Source organism: Lagenorhynchus albirostris, chromosome 4 (assembly GCF_949774975.1).
Source record: "Lagenorhynchus albirostris chromosome 4, mLagAlb1.1, whole genome shotgun sequence".
Classification (NCBI taxonomy): Eukaryota; Metazoa; Chordata; class Mammalia; order Artiodactyla; family Delphinidae; genus Lagenorhynchus; species Lagenorhynchus albirostris.
Window position 1 is genome coordinate 51283868 of NC_083098.1, and position 22462 is coordinate 51306329.

General features: G+C 37.2%; 1 protein-coding gene across 1 annotated transcript; it reads right to left on the reverse strand.

Moving 5' to 3' along the window:
* Positions 1–671: 671 nt before the first annotated feature.
* ENAM (enamelin) lies at positions 672–14449 on the reverse strand. The gene is made up of 8 exons (XM_060147240.1): positions 14396–14449; positions 12511–12579; positions 12345–12389; positions 11862–11900; positions 9640–9915; positions 8563–8625; positions 7066–7116; positions 672–3518 (listed from the first exon to the last, which is right to left on the reverse strand). The coding sequence occupies exons 1-8, from the start codon at positions 14447–14449 to the stop codon at positions 672–674; spliced, it is 3444 nt and encodes a 1147-aa protein (XP_060003223.1).
* Between the last annotated feature and the right edge of the window lie 8013 nt (positions 14450–22462).

Here is a 22462-nt window from a genome sequence, read left to right on the forward strand (position 1 = left end):
GAAGACATATGGAGAAAGTAGATGTAAAGACTAGTGATGGTTAAAGACAGCTTATTATATAAGAAGTGATAGAGAAAGATGGGGAAGGAAAAAATAGAAAGCTAAACATAGAATGGTTGAAAGAAAGAAAAGAAGGAAGAGAAAAAAGGAAATGATAAAGGTAAAGAAAGAGGTAGTAGAAGAAAAAATTCCAAAAGAGAATATTAACCAGGAAAAAAAAAAAAACCTGACAAAGACCAACATGAGAAAAAAAAAAAGTACAGTGAGTGCATTAGGTTTATATTGATGTATAGATCTCCATACATAAAATGGAAAATTCATCTGCTTTTCTGTCTTGCAAAACCAGACAATTTTGCAAGTATGGAACCTTGAGAGAAAAAGGAAGATTCGGCAAGCAAAGGGAAACTAATCCAGACAAGTGGCTTCCAAGTTTCAAGGCACTGGTGGTCATAGCCTTCCTGTTTGTTTTTTTTTTAAGTGTGTGCTAATTGGTGACAGTACTAGATCTAGCAACTCCCAGAGCCCCAACCTCCTATTGCTGGAATGGGGAAAAACTTAAGGATAACCAAGAGGGTGAGATACTTATCAAATCTTGGGGGAAGAATGTCTGGAAACCACTGTAGAATAGCAGGTATTTTCCTTCCCCAAAGAATGCTTGATTGAGATAATTCCTAGGCCTGAAGTAGTAAGCAGTCTTGCACCTGGTCCTGTGGATTGGTCCCTACTTGAAGAGAATCAAATAGAGTGTGTTCATCTGCATTAAGTGGGTCTACATTTATATTCTGAAACTGTGCCCTGGTAGCTAACTCAGCCAGTGAGTTAGGAATTTCAGTAGGCGTAATTGGATCCCCATCAAATGAGCCTTGCCTTCCAATGCTAGATGGAGTTCCAGTGCTGGAGGTGCGATACTTTGTTAATTTGGAGCCAAAACATGGTAACTGTAGGATGCTAGATGGTCTCTGCTGCCTTTCACCCTCATTTCCTTGCACTTCACTTGGAATTCCTTCTGGCTTGGGACCTTCATCAGGTGTACCAATAACAAGCTGCTCAAGAGTAAGATCAACAGTTCTTTCATTGAGCTGGTTGCCTTCAAATATTTGTTCCAAAATGTTTCCTTCTCCTCCAAGATCACTTTTGAGGCAAGGTGTATTCTTTGATTGAAGGGAACTGGTTTCGGGAAAGGGCATAATTCCCCTTTGGCCCAACTGATTTATAGAACGTGGTGTGTTCCTCTTCAGAGTGGACATGTCATCTCTGAAAGGACTTGGGTTTTGACTTTCTCCAGGCAGTCTTTTCTCTGAGCTGTTTCTTTGGCCAGCTAGGATGCTTGTCGGGGAGATAGTATGTCTTACATGCGTAGTTTGACTGTCTTCTATATACACAGGGCTGGTGTCTTGGTTCTCCCCTGGTGCAAGACCAAAAGATGGAGTGTAGTCTTGTAGAGCAAGTGGATTGTCCTTGGGCCCTGTGGAGCCACCAGCACAGCAAGGGCCTCTCTGGCTTAGGTGAAATAAATGTGCTCCTTTTTGAACTGCTGGGTAACTTGGAGGAATTAAGTCTGGGAAAACCAAGTGTTCTCTTTCTGGTGAATTTAACCTAGTGGTCTGCATGCCATAATTCAAATTCTCACCTTCATGCCATATTGGATTTTTCTGAAGCCCAGCTGGGAAGTCACTGGAATAAGGCTTGTTCTCCTTCTGGTATGGTGAACTAGCAGGGGCTTTGTGTAAATTTGTTGGCTGATCCCAGAAATTTCTGTTAAAATATGGCTTTCTTTCTTTCTGCTCTTGGGCTTGAATCCTGTGGTCCCAGGAATTCCAAGAAGGAAACATAGTGCTTTCTTCTTGTCCAACGGCATTATTAGCATAATAGCCCCTGCTCTCCACTGGCCGCGGTTCAGTGGGAGCTGTATTATATGATGGGAAATTCTCATCTGGGCTCCAGGGGTAAAATTCACCATAAGGGAAATCCTTCCTGGGTTTTGATGGATTAATATCTAAGGAATAGGGAAGGTATTCCTTTGGTTGATTTGAGGTATATTGCTCGCCTTCATAGTGCCTAACTGTTGGGTCTCCTTTAAAGCTTGACTCCGCCACACTCCATCTACTTTGTCCTGGAAAAGATTCATCTCCAGTTGGCTCTATTGGGTCTTCTTCATTATAAGGGATTGTCTTTTTTGGGTCTGGAGTATTCATGGGATAGTGTGGATTTTCAGGTTGCCTCATTGTATTGGGAGAATCATCTCTTTCAGCCCATGTATTACTTCTAAGGTATGGTGAGTTTTCCCTGGGATCATAGGGTTTATAGTCAGGGTAATAAACACGTCCTCCAGAGCCATGGGAAGGATGAGGTAAGTGTTCTTCATGCCTTCCAGGATCTTCCTTAAAAGGTGGAGAGATTTCTTGTTGGTTCCAAGTATTTCTTCCAGCATTAAAATGTTCCCTTGCAGGGGAAGGAAATCCCTCAGGGTACATAGGCTGATATATACTGTGCTTTAATTCTGGCTGATTAATTTCTGACTCATATGGAATTCTTCTTGGCTCTAAAATAATCCCTTTGAGCAAATTCTGGCTTTGGGTTTGTCCATTAGAATTTGGAGCTCTTCTGGAATCTCCTCTCAGGTAATAAGAGTTTTCACGTTGACCAATAGAATTAAAATTTGGGACTAGCATGTTATCCTCAGGGTGAGGCAGTTTATAGTTTGATTTATTAACTCCATAGTCTTGAGAGTTTCTCCAGGGGCCACTTGGATCCCTTGTAGGAATGACGATTCCTTCTTTTTGACTTACTGGCTTCTCTCTTGGATTTTGGATGTTTTCATTGTGGCCAACAGTACCATGTTTGGGACCCAGAGGGGCAACATTGGTTCCCACAGGGTGTTTATTTGGCCCTTCAGGCTTTCTTCTGAAATTTGCTGGATTTCCTGCATAATTGGGAGAGTTGCCTCTTGCAGTGGAAGCATAAGCTCTGCGGTATATTGGATATCCTGGACGAACTGCTTGTTTGCCTTCCAAAACAAAGGAGTTCCACCGGGGACCCCTTTGAATTTGTTGATTTCGGTAAAAAGGCCCATTACGTTTGTGCCCCGTAGCGGTGCCAGTAGGTCGCCATTGTCTTCCTGCAGGAAAACTACGGATGTTAGGATTTGGATAATTTTCATGAATATTTGTCTGACTTGGTCCCCGTGGGGTTTGACTTCTTGGAACTCCCTGGCCTGAAACATTTACTGCAGGGCTGTTTTGAGCTGTAGGATTGCTCACAGTGTTAGACCCCTGGACACTGTTTCCTGTTGGGCTGGTGTCATTTCCACCCTGACTCCCTCTGGGATTGGGTGCATTTGACTGGGTAGAATTAGTTTCAGGAACTGTTGAATTAACCGAAGGATCAGTGGCTGGACTCTCTGTTTTAGGAGGATCTTTTTCTTTTGGTTTTTCAAAATCTTGTTCAAACATCTCTTCTGAATAATAAGGAGGACGGCCCCCAAATCCATGATATCCAAAATATCCAAAGTAAGGATTCTGTAGGGAAGAAGATGGAAATTGACAATTATTCTTTGTTTCCCACCATGGTGCTGCTTGGAATTTTTAAAAGTGATAGTAAAAATCTTATTGGCCACATAATTTTTAAATCACTGTTGGCTACGCTTTCTTTCTTGAAATCTGATTCCTCCTTGGTTTCCATGACCTTTCTTCCTTCTGGTACTCTTACTCTCTGACCATTACTTTTCAGTTTTCTCTTCCTAGGCCTGGATTCTAAATCTAAGTTCTTTTTGTTTTTTTTTAGGATTCCATTCTCTATCCACCTTATTCTTTTGTTCTCATTTTGCACACCTGCTTTGATCAATCTATTGCAGTCCAGTTCTTTCAATACAGATACATGCCAGTGACTCCTAAAGCCATAACTCTGGCACATGATTCTCTCCTGAGGTTGAGACAGCAAGACTGCTACGCTAAAGAGTTTATGAGTATCTCCAATTGAATGTACCCAGACTGGACTCATTTTCCCCAAAACCTTATTCTCTAATATGCTATATCTAAGCAGAATTCACCACTATATACCCAGTTTCCCAAGTTTCCACTCTCTCCTTTATTTTCCCCAGATAATTAATGACCAAATCTTATAAAATCTAAACTTTCATCTTTGTCTTCTCCTTTATCCCCAATATCCCTGAACTATTGCAACAGTTTTCTTACTGGTTACTCTGGATATAACTTTACTTTCCTGTAATACTGCCTGTCCATTGCCATCAGAGTAGTGGAGGTTGGGGGTGGGTATGTGGGAAAGTTCTGTCACTTTCCTCCTTAAATATTAAAGTTGCCCTTACCTTACAGGACAAACTGTAAACTCAGAGCATAACATACAAAGCATGGTGCCAAAGAGTGGGGCTCTAGACAAATATGGGTTAAAATCCCTATTCCACCAGTACTAATAATATGACTCTGGGCTAACCTCAGTTTATTCATTTGTAAAATGGAGATAATAAAATAATATCTACCTCATAGGTTATCATGAAGATCAAGTGAGGTAACATATATAAAGCTCAGTGCCTAGTACTTACTAAGTGCCTGATAATAATAATATATAATATTAATAAAGATAATAATTATTATTTTAAATAATCATCTGGCCCATAACAATTATATCCAGCCTTATTTCCTCCCCCTTGTAGTTTATGCGGTTGTAAATCACACTACTTGCAGCACTATTCACAATGACCTTAAAAAAGAAGGAAACTCTGCAATATGCACCAACATAGATGAACCTTGAGGACGTTTTGGTAAGTGAAATAAGCCAGTCACAGAAAGATGAATGCTGCATGATTCCATTTTATGAGGTATCTAAAAGAGTCAAATTCATAGAATCAAAGAGTAGAATGGTGATTGCCAGGGGCTAGGGGGAGGAGGAAATGGGGAGTTGCTAATCAATGGGCTTAACGGTTCAGTTAAGCAAGATGAATAAGATCTGCTGTAGAACATTGTACCTATAGGCAACAATATTGTATACTTCAGAATTTGTTGGGAGGGTAGATCTCATGTTGTGTTCTTACTACAATAAATAATAATTTAAAAACAGCTACTTTTAGTTCTCTGAGTACTCTATGTTTCAGTGCCTTTGCACATGGCTTCTTCAGATTGAACTTTCTCTTTGCCTATACATTTATCCCTCCTGGAGAACTTGATTCATCTTCAGGACTCAGCTTGAATGCTCCCTTCTCTGTCCTGGTTTTCTTAGGCAGAATTAGGCTCTACTCTCAGGTGTCCACAGCAGTATAGGCTTCTGCTTTAACAATTATCCCACTGAATTTCAGTTGCTTATTTTTCTGGGATTCTCCCACTTGACTTTCCCATGTGAAGTTTTTGAGTGAAAACATTCTTCTCATCTTTGTTTTCCCCAGTACTTAGCACAGTGGGAAGTGCTTAATAAATGTTTGTTTAATGAATGATGCAATCATCATGAGCAGTGTCAGTATGTTTGTTAGACACACATGTGGCATTTAGGTCATTTAGTCTTTCTTTAAAAAAAAATACAATCTAAAGAAAAAGTATTTTTATTCCTACTTGTGGATAGAGATGAAGAGATGGATGGGTGAGGATATGTCTCGGACAGCATGCAGCAAATCAGGCAGTGTCCCTGAGAGGTGGAATGCAGATGTTAATACCTATGCAAATTGCCTGTGTCATCCTCTTTCACTCTCTCATGAAATGTTTGTAAAAATTTGAAGTCCCCATATTTACAATAACCAGGACATGGAAGCAACCTAAATGTCCAAAAGAATGAAATAATGCAACATGGATGGACCTAGAGATTGTCACACTGAGTGAAGTCAGAGAACGACAAATATCATGTGATACCGCTTATATGTGGAATGTAAAAAAAAGGGTACAAATGAACTTATCTACAAAACAGAAATAGAGTCACAGATATAGAAAATAAACTTATGGTTACCAGGGGGTAAGGAGGAGGAGGGATAAATTGGAAGACTGGGATTGACATATACACACTACTATATATAAAACAGATTACTAATAAAGACATACTGTATAGCACAGGGAACTCTACTCAATACTCTGTAATGGCCTACATGGGAAAAGAACCTAAAAAAGAGTGGCTATGTGCATATATATAACAGATTCACTTTGCTCTACACCTGAAACTAACACAACATTGTAAACCAGCTATACCACAATAAAAATGAAAAAAATTGAAGTGCCCATTTCCAGGTTGCATGCACTTATCTGAATAATCATTTGGGATTATTTCACAATGATATATCTGAAAGCACCTTATGCCATTACTGAATAGGAATTTTCAATGTCATTATTTTAACAACCCGCCCCTCAGCCCCTCCCCCTAGAACTATCAGGTTTCCACATTTCACTGAGGACATATCACATATTTAGGGAAAAAGAGGAAGTACACTCCAGGGGTGGGGTACTGTGCCACAATCACTACAATGGCTTTTTTTGATGACACATTGCTAGAATATTTAAATAGTGTATCACTGCATTTGGCCCCTCTCCTAGTGTGGTGTACTAAAAAACCCATTGGATAGGATATCAGAACACTTGGATTCTGGGTCCAGTTTATCCTCTAACTCAGTAGGTAAAACTGAATAGTAATTTAGCTTCTCTTGGCTTCAATTTATTTGTACAATGAGGTCATTAGATGGTTACTTAATTTCCTTCTGGGGATAACATTCTGAGATAGATTTACTTCGTTCCTGTTGACTAGTTGTTCCATCACTGTTTAGAGTCCAGCATCAGCCTTGAGCAAAGGTTAGTAAGTTAGCCTTCTGAGAGAGAGAGAGAGAGAGAGAGAGAGAGAGAGAGAGAGAGAGAGAGAGAGAGAGAGGTTGATTTCTATACATGTAGGGGAGAAATGATATATCACATTTATTTTATTTTAGATTACTTGCTTGGTTTGTTTCACTTTTTAAAAATCACAGGTGCTTGAGCTACAGGTTCATGTGTTGGATTTTAACTTTTTTATTAGATAGGGATAAAAAAAAGCAGAGACTTTCATATTGTAATTCCTAATGAGGATTGTAGCTTTGCTTGTACTTACTCCACCTTCTTCATTGCTGACTGGTGGACGTCCATAACCTGGTGGTACCCTCTGAAAGGTGAAAGACACAATGAACACAGAGAAAACCACTTTCTATGCTGCCATTTGATTGTAAAACTCAAGATTTTTAAAAATAGTTCAAGTCAGCGTTAGCACTGTTGGTGGCTTTTAGCTTCTGAGTCATTAGCTCTTAAAATCTAGCTATTAATAATTATGACATAACCATCAGTGAATTCTGGTAAATACAAAGCCTTCATCTGGATCCCAGGTTATCTTACGGAAAATACCACATGTGGCTGCATATCCTGGCAGTCGTCCTGCCCCATCACCAATACACACACGTGTGCATGCACACACACACACACACACACACACACGCACAGAGATTTGAGTGCTGTTAGGATCCAAACATCTATATTAGAATATCTAATAATTGAGATTAAATAATGATGTTATTTTTTGAATGTTTACATTTAAGGTGACAAACTGACAATCCTTCCTGGATTATTACTAAAATATTTTTATAGTCAAAACCAAGGTTTATTTTCCTAATCAAACTAGGAGGTTGGGTTTCTGCTCATAGGAGTGTTGAGAAAAGCATAGTGGGAGGGTTTCAAAAAGCAATTCAGCTCCCACAGAAGTTCTACATAGATGAGATTAATAGATATTTCAGCAAGAGAATCATGTTCATCTCCTTTTTAAATCTTCACCTGGTACTGCCTTCATTTTCTTTGTTCAGTATTGCCAGTAAAAAGGATGTCACTCTTACAAGGAAAAAGAAATAAGAAATTTTTACTGCTTGAAATGAATTGTTCCTTGGTTATAAAAAGCCTTCTTGACTATAGAGTTGTAGACAAGAAAAACCAATGCCATAGCTAAATGAAGAGTCATCAAATATTTATTGATGTTGTTTTTGTTAGTTTAACTGCAACTGACCATTAATATTTCTATAGTTCAATTAGTTTATTTTGCGATTCATATCGTAAATGCTTGCCATGCAATTTCAACATTATGTTTTATTTTAATGATTTTAACCTTTAAAGGATTCCTATAATTATTATTTTGCAAAATTCTTTACAATGAAATATCTTTGTCTAGAAATAATAAGACATTATGGAAGGATCTTAGCCTAATCATGGTTTTCAAACTCCATTTTGTCCCAATTTCCCCATTACATTAAATGAGGATAATCTTTGTGTTTTCTCATCTCTTGGGTGAGGAATAGTAGTGAAGGAGCACAACCTTTTGAAATTAATTCATTATCTAAGTTAGTAGTAGTGTTGGATGATTTAGGCTATGTTCATTTCAACAATTGGAGTAAAAAATCTAATTAAAAAATTCTTTTTTTCCTACATGATTACTGATGTGATGATTTTGTTTCATATTCTCTACTGATTGGCATATGGCATTCCATTTAAAATGTATGAACTCAAATTAGTTTGAGATACAGCATGCTAATATTATTTTTCAGTTCTAGTTTAAAGGAAAAGAACTCACATGTGGAACATGCCACGGTAGCTGTTGATAGGGAAATAGCCCATTGCCAAATGGTGGGAATGCCTAGAAAGAAGAAAAGAATCAGAGTGATGTGGAAATGAGAAGAGTAAATGAAAAATGAAACAAACTTATTAAAGACAATTATTTAGAACTTGGAAGTCTACATCTTCCTTTGCATTAAACTGAATTTTTTAAGGGCAGAGATGATAATAATAATAATAACAATTAGTATTATTGAGCACTTACGTTCTAGGTAATGTGCTGAGAATTTTATACTAGTAAGTTCATTTAATCCTCACATAACTGTAGAAGATATGTGCTATTATTATTTTCATTTCACTTAAGATTCTGAGGTTCAGAGAAATTGAGTCACTTGCCCCAAATCTCAGAGCTGGTAAATGATTGAAGCCAGGATTCAAAGCCAGGAGTGTCTTTTCATTCAAATTTGTATTCTCTACAGCTATGATAGGTCTGATAATGAAGGCTAATTGACTCAAGACAACATTTTAGAAGCTCCATGATGGATGAGATCTTGAGAAATCATCTGCCCGTCTTCTTGTTTTAAGTCAGGACTACATTTATGCTATCCTGAAGTCCTGGAAGCAGTGTTAACTTGCAGAGCAATGTTTTAGACAGTCGAAGCATAGATCTGGAAGGGACTTAGAGAACATTCCATTTACTCATGATGAACCTGGAGCCTAGAAAGGCAAAGTGACTTGCTCAAGATCATACAACTAATAAGGACCGGGGTAGAATTTGAATCTCTGTTCCCTGACTTTTCTGTTGGTGCTCATGTTTATACCCTGTTGCCTCTGTATTTCAAAAGGAGCTTCTCAACAGTATTTGGGTAATTTTCCATTAAATGAAGGCTAGAATAGACTTGCCAGGCAGTTTTGGATAGGTGGTGACAGCATCACCTTGGAAGAAAGTGTCCAAGCTAATGATTCTGTTTTGTACATAGCGGTATCTGTGTTGAGGAGCATTGGAGGAAGTGTGTTTGTGGGGGTGGCATGGCCCTCTGAAGCCCTCTGAGGCCATTTATGACTCTGGTTTGGAATTTTGCTCGGCAGGCCTCACCTGAGGTGTCTGGGTTTCCTCTTGGGGCTGAGTTGGGGTGGGTGATGGCTGCTTTAAAGGATGCTCCGGTAGGGGCTGTTTTAGTTGAGGCTGGTTGGGTTTCTGGGTCTCTGGGGCTTGATCAGTCTTGCTCTGGTGTTTGGGTGCTGAGGGAGATGAAGGTTTCTGTGGGCGCTTCTTGTTGGGTGGTGGCTGAGGCCACATGGGCATCTGGTACGGCAGGAAGAGCTGAGGGAGCTGCATACCATTTCCATACAAGGGACCCAGGTGTACCATCTGCAAGGGTAGTAAATAACAGTAAATTCACATGAGTGCTGGTACTCCAGCTCTCCCCACCCTCTCTGTCAGTCTCTAAAACTCAGTCCAGGATCTTAAAAAGCCTATGAAGCTTAAGTCAACAATGGAAGCTTCAAGCTCTTTAGCTAGCATTTTATTTTATTTATTTATTTATTATTTTTATTTTTTATTTTTTTGCGATACGCGGGCCTCTTACTGTCGTGGCCTCTCCCGTTGCGGAGCACAGGCTCCGGACGCACAGGCTCAGCGGCCATGGCTCACGGACCCAGCCGCTCCGCGGCATGTGGGATCTTCCCGGACCGGGGTACGAACGTGTGTCCCCTGCATCGGCAGGCAGACTCTCAACCACTGCGCCACCAGGGAAGCCCTAGCATTTTTTTTTTAAATGCTCTCTTATACTTTTTATTTTTGTTATTTTTTTAAATTGTAGTATAGTTGCTTTACAATGTTGTGTTAGTTTCCACTGTACAACGAAGTGAATCAGCAATATGTATACATATATCCCCTCCCTCTTGGACCTCCCTCTCACCTGCCTAGCTAGCATTTCTTTACATGTTTTCTTACAGAAATGAATTTCAGTCTTTCAGAAAACCAATGAAACAAAGCAAAAGGCAGAATTAGGTGAGAAGTTTCAGTTAAAGAATTCAGCTTATAATTTTCTAACTCTGAAGCCCTGACTCAGGTAAGAAGTATACAAGTCAAGTTACAGAGGAGTTGATATCAAGTTCACAATTCCTGTGACTTGTTATAGGCTGGATGAAGAGGAGAAAGAGCAAAAAGAAGACGAAGTGAGAGTGTTAAAAAAAAAAGAAAGAGAAAGAGTAAAAATTTTATGTGTGTAAATATCCTTATATGGGGCCTGTGTTCTCGATTACAGGTGAATCCTCATTAATTCCGTTTTCATTATGAAAATCTCCACAATTACAAGGTTGGCAGGGAAGCAAAAGCAGTTATAATCTGAAAATGCTATGTATGAATTGAACTCTTACAACAGTAGTTCCCATTCAAACATTCCCTCTCTGACTTAACACCAGTCTCTGTCTCCAGGCTTCATTAATCAGTCTCTCACTGTCTATGGATGATACACACACAATACCGTGCAAATGCCATGTGGATTGATGGAAGGTGAAATTGCAAATCTTGCATTAAGATGTAGGATTTCATGACAATTAAGTTGGTAAAAATTTCAAATCACTGGCAAAGTTGCTAAAACTGAGAATGAGAGTTTGAAAACTTGGGCCTATCAAAAGATAAAGATGAGAAAATTGACAATGGTGATGATTTTAGGTGAGAGGCTTTAAAAGAGAATGACTTGAATGAAAAAGATTAAGGGAAAATTGATGAAGTCCTTGATTTTTCCCCTCAATGGGTCTCATGATCATGTTACCAAAGTCAAAAGTAACATATAGTATTATTGTACTATCATACAATTTTTTCAGAAAAATTATGCCAGAAGATTCAACTGATAATACGTTCATTATTAGTTAGTTCTAAGAATTAGCACATAGTGGGAAGTATAAGCTAAATTTTAAAAATTAGACAAAAACTTATTTCATAATTTTAGTGTTATCTTTCAAGATAATCCAAATAAAACTTTATCCTCCTCCCAGTATTTACTTATGCTATTTTTTCTCATTATTTGTAAATATATCTTGAATAGTCTTTTCCCAGAACAAATTTCTCTCAGATATAAAGAAGCAGTGTAATTAATAAATGCTTTTTTCTACATGAAAGTACAATATTAATGAATAAGAAGAAAATTTGGTGTAAGGGGATAGGTGAAATAATTTTTTTTCCTTGAAACTCTTATAATGGTTAATTAAAACATGTGAATAATGATTGGTGTCTTTATTAGCTAAGACAGACCTTATAACTATCTGTATATAAACAAGAAATCATTAGAAATAATATAAAGCGGAACTTACAGGTGGGGAGTTCATAAAGTTGAAGTGACCATAGCGCATCTGTGACAAAACGAATCCATTTATGTGGCACAAAGTGAAAATTTTTTATTCAATAAAATCACAAGAAGCAAGTTTCTGATTTTTAGATATAATAGTCATAATGTCTTTGACTAGTTATACATAAATTTAAAATAAGTAATGAAATTTAAAAACCTTCTGTGGCACTATGATTTGAGAGTTTAAGAGGTAGAGTCTCTGCCTCTTTCATAAGAAATTTTATATATCAGAAAGTTTTCCATTATTCTCCTTTTTATTTTTTATTTTTTGGTGGCACCTGCAGCTTGAGGAATCTCAGTTCCCTGACTAGGGACTGAATCTGGGCCTGGCATTGAAAGCCCAGAATCCTAACCACTAGGCAACCAGGGAACTCCCTAATATTCTTTTTAAATGAACTCTCAGGACAGGGCTCTGGAAAATGTCTCTCCTGAGACTAAACATACATACCTCCTCACTTTTACTGCTAAATCCAGGCATTCGGGGCATTTGCATCTGGAAGTGAGAGAATATTTGTGACAAATTCAGAACATCAATTGAAATAAGCCCAGGAATTTTCCCCAAACTATGCAACAATAGAACATAAAGAAAAGTCCTAAATTTTTTTAATACTCACTGGCATAGCTATGGAATAACAAAGCAGACCTAGAAAGACCAGGACACTCTTCATTTTTCCACTTGGTACCTGGGATACAAAACTGGATTTTAGTTTTGAACTGTGAAATAATTCTGCTGGGGGCACTTGGTGCTTATCCAGGCACTAGCCCACCTGCCTGTCAAGGAGAACACTGATATACACAGTGAAAGGGACCTCTGCTGCCATGTTTATTTTACATTAAGAAACTATTAGATGGTTATTACCTGGTACTGTTCTAAGCTGCCAAAAGTTTCAGTTAAAAAGGAAAGCTAAAAGTAAGAGGGAGAGAGAGAGAGACAGAGACAGAGAGACAGAGAAAACATTGATGCTTGAAAAGATGGCTCATAGCACTGGAATGTGAAAATTAGAAATTAGGAGTTTATCTTGAAAAATGTGAATATTGGTGATTTTGAATTTCTAGTTGCTAGGCTGGTTTAGAAAGTCATAGTAGTGTCTATATTCACTGTTCAGGATAATCTCAGTCCCAGTGACAGGACAATCCAAAATCAGTACTTTGAGCTACTTTCTAAGGTGCTATAGACTACATTCCATTATAAAAAGGCTTGTTATGTACACTGGAATGTTTTAGAATCTATGCTTTTCTTCTTTCCGCTGTTGTTGTTTCTATTATTATTATTGTTATTATTTAATCTTTTTACAAATCACTTCTGCTCAAGGTCTGGTAAAAGAAATGGGAAAAAATAAGAAAAACTATAAATTTATCTCTTTGTTAGACACTTTGATTAAACATAGAGGAAAAGATAGAAACTACAGACAAATATGAAGTTCAGAGATTGTTTTCATGGATTTTATTTATCCCACTCTAGTTAATTATGCAAGGCTTATATAATTAATACTTGTATTTACATCTTTGAATAAGGTTTCTTCTAAAGCATTTACTCGGGTAACCCCTTAAGAAAACTCTTCCACTTGCATATACAATAGACAAAAATAAAGGTTTTTATCAGAATGATATATTTTCACGGTTTATCAGATGCAAGACAATTCCTAGCATAGTAACCAGGATATAGACACCAGTATTTGCTCATTCCTTTTGTTTCTTTCATTTTCTGGGCATGAAATGCACCTAGTAGTGATTTGAGCCAATGCTCACCCTTCTACTTGCTTTCCACAGAAGCAATATAACTAGAGGACACTTCATCATTTTCTTAAACTGTATGTTTAAACAGTTACCTTTTACATATCAGAGAAATTGGGAGAGTGTAATTAAACAAAGGAAGCAGTAATATGTAAATGTCTTTCCTACCAATTAAAGATTTTCAGAATCATAGCATTGTAGAGAATTAAAAATAACTGAAACTAGTGTGCTTAGTATAGGCTACAACAGCACAAGGAAGTTACTAAAGAGAATACTGGTGAATGCTTTCCTAAATCTATTTTCTAAGATTATGGCCTGAGATTTTGGGGGAAGCTTTGTATGTTTAATTTTTATCTTGCTTAATCATCCATCTAATTTCTATAGTAGCAGTCACTGAGATTCTTGATAATGCTAAACACTCATATAGGAAGATGTGGTCTTTTGTTTTGCAAATATAAAATGTCACTCTTTTTCTCTTTTATAAAATTAATATATTATGTTGGATGACTTTAAGATTCCTTCCATCTCTAAAAATTCATGATTGGATAAAAGTCTATGCTTAGCTGTTTTTTTAAATTATAATGATTGTTATGGAATACAATGACTATGTAAGTTCTTAGTTCTAACATTCCATCTGTGGTCTAAGATGCTCTTTTTTCTTCTGACATATTTAAATAGTGTTTTATCCTCTCAAGTGTACTTCTGACAATATTTAGTTCGATATGTGATCTGTTTGTATTAGGAAAAATAAATGAAAATACTCACCAGGTTATCTAGCTTAGGAGACGAAGCTTCATGCCTGCACTGCAGCAGCAACATTTTTTCACCAAAATTTTCATAAGCCTTTAAGAAAAGTATAGATTTTGCATGAGAAGAAACTCAAATATAGAAATGAAACAGATAAATGAAGAAACTAAGAACAAAACTTCAGTTCTACCTTTATTAGAGAGTTTTCAAACTCTCTTCAAGCTTAATCTTCTGTTGCTTTAAGAGTAAGGTGAAAGCTAAATCAGAGAGAAAATGACCCAGGCACTGTATTTTGAGATACTTTTAGTGCAATGTTGACAAAACTTGAATGCTCAATGGGGACGTGTACAAAAGCCCCGTGTTAAATGAGATCTAATTAGTTTGGAAGAAAGCTTATAAGAAAAATAAATGCACCAACTAAACGAAGAAGTTTAAAGTTTTATCAGAAGATTACTGTACAAAAATTGATTATCAACAAACATCAAAGAATGCAATCAGGAAGTCAACCAACATCTATGAATTAAGTTCATTATTTGGAACTATATTAATTATGTTGAAAATCTCTAATACTCACCTAATGCCACTTAGAAACTCCAACATATAAAAAATAACTTTTACTTGAACTTTGCTAGCCTGTCTTTGAAATATATTCTTAATGGTCTACAGTGGAAATGACTACAAGTTGCTAAAGCCAGGGAGATCTCAAGAAGCTAGACACATTTATTTCTTAATGATAAAACAAAAATTCTTCATGAAGATGTCATGTTCTGTACCAAAAAGGCTTAAAATAAAAAGACTCCTCCTTTTCAGAAAGCTTGGGTCACATTTAAGCACTGTTGTAGACCTGCACAACCAATCAGCTTTGAGAAAAATGGTTTTGCCATCACAAGAGTTTAAAACACAGCCAATGTAAAATTTATAATATGTTATTATAGGAGCTGTCAAATCAAGCCTCTTATTATGTATAATAACAGTCGAGGAAAATGAGCTTACAGCAGTAACATTTAGAAGATGCTTTCCTTGATGAATTTGGGGTTTTTTAAGTATAGAAACATTGTTTATGCAAAGATATTTAGGGAACAAAGGTGAATGAATATTAACCATATGCTATTGTCATAAAGCATTGACCATGATCAAAAGGCAGGCCAAAATATGTATTTAGTTTAATATGTTTAGTTAGTATATATTTAATATATAATTAAAATTAACTGGAATGTTATGTCAACATTCAATTCAGTGACTTGGTTTGATTCATATTACATAAGGATACCAGGCCATAGAGCTCTTTTTGAAGTCAGTATAGGTTAGTTACTGGGGATTCAGAGTTGTAGAAGAGAAAGGCAAAATGACAAATGAACTCTCAGCTATTCATGATAATACAACCTCATGAAAGTCGGAGTTGAGAAATTCGCTGAAGGAATTATGTTATGGATGTTTTTAGAAATCTCACTTCCCATAATAAAGACTTCACTGCTAAATAAATAAATAGGACAATTATACTTTTCATTGACGAGAGCGAACTTTGTTATCTTTGCTGAACTTAGATTCTCCTGTTCCCTATGGCTCCATTTGTAGTGGTGATATTTGCTTATTTTAGTGTTGGCATTTAAATAGCAAGAATTTTTTAATTTGATGCCAAAAGATGGTTCCTACTTTGTGTGACTGTGCACATCAGTTCACCTAGGGGTTGTACAAGGTGCTGTTCTTCCAAGGCGTGAGAGGTGCCATGTCATTCCTCTTGGGCCAAATAACACTGCATTTTTTAGCCCTCAAACTCCCTGAATTTAGTACCACAAAGAATAAAATTGCACCGGAATAGATGACTTTAAATTGATCTCTAAATATCTTTTAAGTCTGTATGTGTCCAAGAAAGTGTGCAAAGTTAGATCTGCTCCAAGTGTCTGACTGTCTTTATCTGACTTTGTAGAAACTGAGTAGGAATTACAATATTGCGTGTATGCTGAGATTTGTTTGTAAGTGGTAGGACACTGAGGGAACAGTGTATTCACGAAGATGAAATGGGAATCGTGATGCTGGATGACCCTGGTTTCTGCCTGTACCCTTCACATAGAGGCTAGAGTTTTATCAGCCTTAGCCATATAGGTTCTTGGGAGTTGCTACTAAACCTCACTTGATGGCTTCTCTGTTTACCCTTGTTCCCTCTGCCATAAGGCTGGTTAGTGGTCATGAAATAATCCATGTTTTAAAAACCCATCTAAGGGACTTCCCTGGTGGTCCAGTGGGTAAGACTCCACATTCTCAATGCAGGGCGCCTGGGTTCGATCCCTGGTTGGGGAACTAGATCCTGCATGCATGCCGCACCTAAGAGTTTGCATGCTGCAACTAAAGATCCCGCATGCTGCAACGAAGATCCCGTGTGCTGCAACTAAGACCCTGCACAGCCAAAATGAATAAATAAATATTAAAAAAAAAACCCAGCTAAGCTATTGAATGGGTGAACTCTTAGTAGTGGTGGATCAGATTGAGAAAACAACCAAACATCTTTTTTTTCTTTAAAAACACTAAAGAATTGCTTAACTCCATAGAATATTTTGAAATTAGTTCTTTGTGACTTTCCTCCTTTACTCCAATTATCTTTACTTATTTTATAAATACTTTTTCCCTCCAAACGATTACAACTGTTTTTGAATATGTTTATTATTTGGCTTTTTAAATTTTTAGAATTTCTCTCTCTCTTTTTCTCTGTTTCCCTTTTTGTCCATAAAACAAGACTTCTTATTCGGTCTGTGTAAACCCACGCCATTGTATGTAAGAATTTGTGTGTGGATGCAATTTTTTTCCCCTGAAGGAGAACCTATATCCTTGAAGGGTCTGTGACCTCCACACTCTCCTAAGATCCTCTCGTTGCCCTAGATTTTAAGCCACTGGGAGCAGAAAAATCTTCTGATTTCTGTGGTGGAAAGAGACTGAGATTTGGAGTTGCCAGACCTGAGTTTAAACCTTCCACAAATTAACCAACTGTTTAATTTCCTGTTCAGTAAAATGGGGGTAATAAGTTTCTTCTAGGAAGTAATTTAAATAATGTGTGTAAAGTGCCTGACACCTGGCAGGCACTGAATGATGATCAGTTTATGACTGATCAATACATTAAGGTACTTTTGTGGTTCCACATTATACTTCATAATTAAGGACCTACGAGCAATAAAGGCAGTAATGATTCTCAGAGCAAATAGATCTTCTAAGCATGACTGTCACGCTGAAGTTCTGTGGATTATTATTAGTAGAACCCTTCCACACTGCAGAATTGCTGAACTTGGGGTACTTGAAGTAAAGTAGTGTTTTAGGAATCCACTATTGGTGGCCAAATAGTATCCAAGCATCCACAATCTTGATTTCTCTCTGGAACTATTCCTATAGCATATCTTCAGGCCCTAAATGTGAGACACCTTCTTTCATAAGGAAGACAACGTGTAGTTTAATCTTTCACAGGTTAAGTGGTTAATAATGTTTATTCCACAGACATTTCCCGAGCAGCCTCTTCATGCAAATCCCCAGCTGAGGTGCCCACCCATCCTGCATAAGCTGTTGGGATAGGAAAATTTCTGAGTCAGAACTCAGTAGTGGGTTTGAATTCTGGTATCTATGACTTAATTGTTTTAAAACCTTAGTCAAGTGACTTAAAGTCTTTAAGCCTCAGTTTCTTTGTTTGTAAAGTGGGGGATAATAATAGTATTTCCTTCATTAGTTTGTTGAGAATTTAATAATTTATTTAAAGTTCTTAGTACATAGCTTAAATAAATGCCACAAGTAGATATATAAATGTTACCTGTGATTATGATTAGAGCTTGCTCAATAGCTGCTTTGTTACTGACCACTGATACATTTCTTAAAGATTTTTAAGGCTGTTTCACCTCTTTGTGCTTATTGATGAAAAAAAGAACAAAAAGACAGAAAGCAAACAAAGAAACCTCCCAGGAGCAAACAAACATCTTCATAAATAGAATATAGAAAAAAAAGCTGGATCATAAAGTTTATCAGATTTATTCAGTTTAAGTCTAGCTTTTGATCTACAAAATACAAAAGTTACTCTGTGTTGCCAGTGAGTTACTGCTGGCAGGTGGTTATTTATTTGGGCCACCCTCAGAGGTAGTGTTTATATGTACTGAAGATCAGCTTAAAAATGACTCAGAATCTAAGAAGATTACTTTGTTCTCCATCTTCTCTCTTCAGTCTGAGAAGATGTAACCCCATAGTTAAGAACTCAGGCCTTGAGTTTCAAAATACTGAGTAATGTATACTTAGAATAGTGCCTGACTCATAGTAGGTGTTGCATGTGACTTAAGCATTTTTCTACTTCTTATACTTCGTGGAAGCTGGTTGTAATGTCATCTCATCATGGAAATAATATCTTTTATATGTTGACCATTTATTATATGCATTGGGTGCTGCTGTAAGCAATTTTCATGGTTTAATTCTCACCATTCCTCACCACAAGCCTATGAGATAGGTTCTATTATTATATACATTTTACTATAAGGAAACACATAGAAAGATTAAGTAGCTTGTTTAATTACATAGCCAGTAAGTGGCTAAAGCCAGACAGTCTGACCCCAAGGTCCCTGTTCTGTCCTCTACTCCATATTGTCTTGGCCTGTATTGAAGCAGTGACATTAAGACACAGCTTATTTAGCTTTTTTTCCTTAACAATGACTGTCATTGTCCCTATTTGAGTATCTTGGTGTAAATGGTGGGGGAAAATCACAGGGAGTCAGAATACCTAGTTTCTAGATTAATTGATCACTCACCAACCCTGGGACATTGGGAATTTCCTTAGACTTCACTGCCTTTCAGTTTCCTTAACAAGAATCTCCCTATTTGTTTTCCAAAGCCTATGATATTGTCTTTTATCAGCAGAGTAGAATACTAGTAGTCTGGACTTTCAATCTAAGAGAACCTTAAAATATTTGCAGTTCAGTTCTGCTGAAATGCCTGGTTGAGAGAAGTGGTTTTGGGAATAGAGCTATTCAGCCACCTTCTGTCTCTGGTGTGACTTGAGTCACACCATCTGTAGCCCATACCTTTAGATTAGCTTAGCTCCTTTAAAGAATCACTTCCACTAAGGTGTATTTACTAAAGCTCACAAATGAGAGATAGATGTAGGAAATCTATTAAGCACCCAGCAGGTGCTGGAAACAGTACAAGTGAGTGGTGTTACGATGGTAAACACCACGGACAGAGTCTGGTGCCATCATGGAGCTATTTATCCAATAGTGGATCTAGACCTTGCAATGTCAGGTGTAATACTGACATTGGAGGGATACGTAGGAGGGATTTTATGGAAGGTGTCTCAGAGGAAGTGAGATATAAGCTATAACCTGATGTCTGAGTTGAAGGTATCCAGAAGAACATAGAAAAGTGTTCAAGGCAGAGAATAGCATTGGAGAAGTCTGGAAGAAGAATGAACAAGGTGAATTCTAACAACTTAGAAAAGTCTAGAATGGCTGCAAAAGAACTCCATGGCTGAGAGTGGTGAGAGATGAGGCTAGAAGAGGTGAGCAGGGCTAGTCAAACAGAATCGCAAGCCTAGAGAAGGACTTTTCCATAAAATATTGTTGAAAGCTGTACTATGTCTCTTAATATGCATTATATAAAACTCTACAGAGGAAATTTCTTCTAGAATTTTATTTCAGGAAAAACCTTGCTGTCCTTGACATCTAATAACTTATTTTTCTGGAGTCCCATTGCTAGTGGAGTATCCAGACCAGTGCCTTTCCCTTCTACATCTTATTTTAGGAATTCTAATCACTCTTCTTACAACCATCATGTGATTTATTTCCTGCTTTTACATAATAAGAAGTATGTAACATTCTGTGTTTTCCTACCACTCTGGTTACTAGCTAAGCTAAATATGATACTTAATTAACAGTGGATCCAGGTTATATGAGGCCTTAGCTAGTATAATCTTGGGGGCTTTTCCTTTAAGAAAAACAACACAAAATTTAGGTAAGAAAAATGTTTGTTTAGATAAGAAAAGAAATTGCAACAAATTTCAGATTTTTAAGAGGTGACAAATAGTACAAACAATATAAAATTTCGAAAAACAACTTAATATTTTTACTAGCTACCTGACCTCTGTTATAGCATCTGTATGTTTGAAGGCCTATTTCTCCTCCTCTACTCACATGTTTCCAGTGCCAGCTTTCAAGACGTATTCGTTTTGCAGTATGATCTCTGGTCCTGCACCTTTAGGTCAGGTGTAGAATGAGTAGGTACTGAAAATTAGGCATGGGAAGTAGGAATATTCTTGGAAGCCATTCCCACATGAGGATGGCTAGCTATATTTTAACTATACATAGAAGTTTACTATGGATCACATAAATATATCACACTAAACCCAAACTAAATGTCTCCACATCTCAGCTTCTGAAAATGCCCATGGTTATTCCAATGCCATTTGAATTTAGGAGAAGCATGATGGAGGGACCATGGGAGTGGAAAGAGGCAGCAGGCTTAACCAATTGTAGTCAACGGACTCAACCTCTGACCCCGTGTTGAGCCTGTGAACTTCCTTTTTGCTTGTGTCTACCTTCTAATATTACTAACCTTATTATTATTTCTTTTTTTTTGAGTTTTTTTCTTTTTCTTGCACTTTTTAATTGAAGTATAATTTACAATGTCATGTTAGTTTCAAGTGTACAGCAAAGTGATTCAGTTATACATACACACACACACATATATATATATACATATACACACATATATATTCTTTTCCATTATAGGTTATTACAAGACACTGAGTATGCTCAGTTCCCTGTGCTATATAGTAGGTCCTTGTTGTTTACCTATTTTATACATAGTAGTGTGTATATATTAATCCCAAACTCCTAATTTATCTCCCCCCAATTTTACTGTTTCTTGCTGTGAACTGTCTAAAATAGTTTTTGAGAAGAGACAGATATTAAAAATTTAATTAATAAAATAAAATAGTGACAATAATAAACCCTGCCTAATTATCATTCTTTTACAGTAATAACACCTTGAAATATATAACAATAAATATCTTCATTTACTGCATGCTGGGCACTGGGCTAAGTGCTTTAGGTGATTTATTTTACTGTTGAAAAAATGGAGTCTTAATGAAGTTAAATAACTTGCCATAGCCTAAGTGGTAGAATGGAGATTTGAACCCACGTCTGCCTGCAGTTAACTATTTCCATCTAAATAGGGTAGACATACATGGTATGTATGTTTTTATCAGAGGTGTCAGGATACTAGAACCAAGTTTCTACAAAGGACTTCTTTGTAAAAATGAAGTGGGATGTGAACTTATATGAAATGGGTTTGTGAAATTTCAATTCCAAATAGTAACATGACTTATGATTTTTTAAAGTCCAATTGCATGAAAAGTAAAAGAAAAAGTCTTGCTTCTCTTGAAAGCAAGAGGCTCTGTCTCAGTATTTGGAGTGTAGTGCATACTGGACAAGATGAAACAATTTTTAAATAAACAGAGCAGACTAGATAATTGTGTAAGTTGAAGCTTGTTGAGTCTATCACGTCATTTATTACCAGACATCATCTAATCACTTTTTTCAGAAATGCTAGCATCTACGCTGACACATCCACACTGAAATGATGCACACATTTCAAGCTCTTCTTCCTCAATAGTCCCAAATACATGGGATGCAGTCTTCTGTTTATGGCTTTTGTGTTGTATGGGTTCCTTTTCCCACCTGCCACCACCAACATTCACCCATCTGTTCACAGGGAGGGGGTCTCATAAACCCACCTGTGGGATGCTAGACCAATGTGAACTTGGATTCCTAGGTGCTACCACCCATTTGTTCAGCCTGAGATGTAGGGTTAGAGTTGTATACTTCAGGTATGTGGCCTTTTCCTCGTAACTCTGAATGGTAGATATTTAATACTGGTAGAAACAGAAACTTGAGGTGATTAAGTAACAAACATAAGCTGAGACTACACAGAGCATTAGTTTGCACCAATGTCTGTTGCCTCCACTTTCCAGTTGCAACAATACCATCATCACAGGGCTAGGCAAATGCCAGCACAAGGGGGAGCCATCAGCATTAGTAAGTCAACGTTGTCCCCAGGCAGTTTCCCTCTATT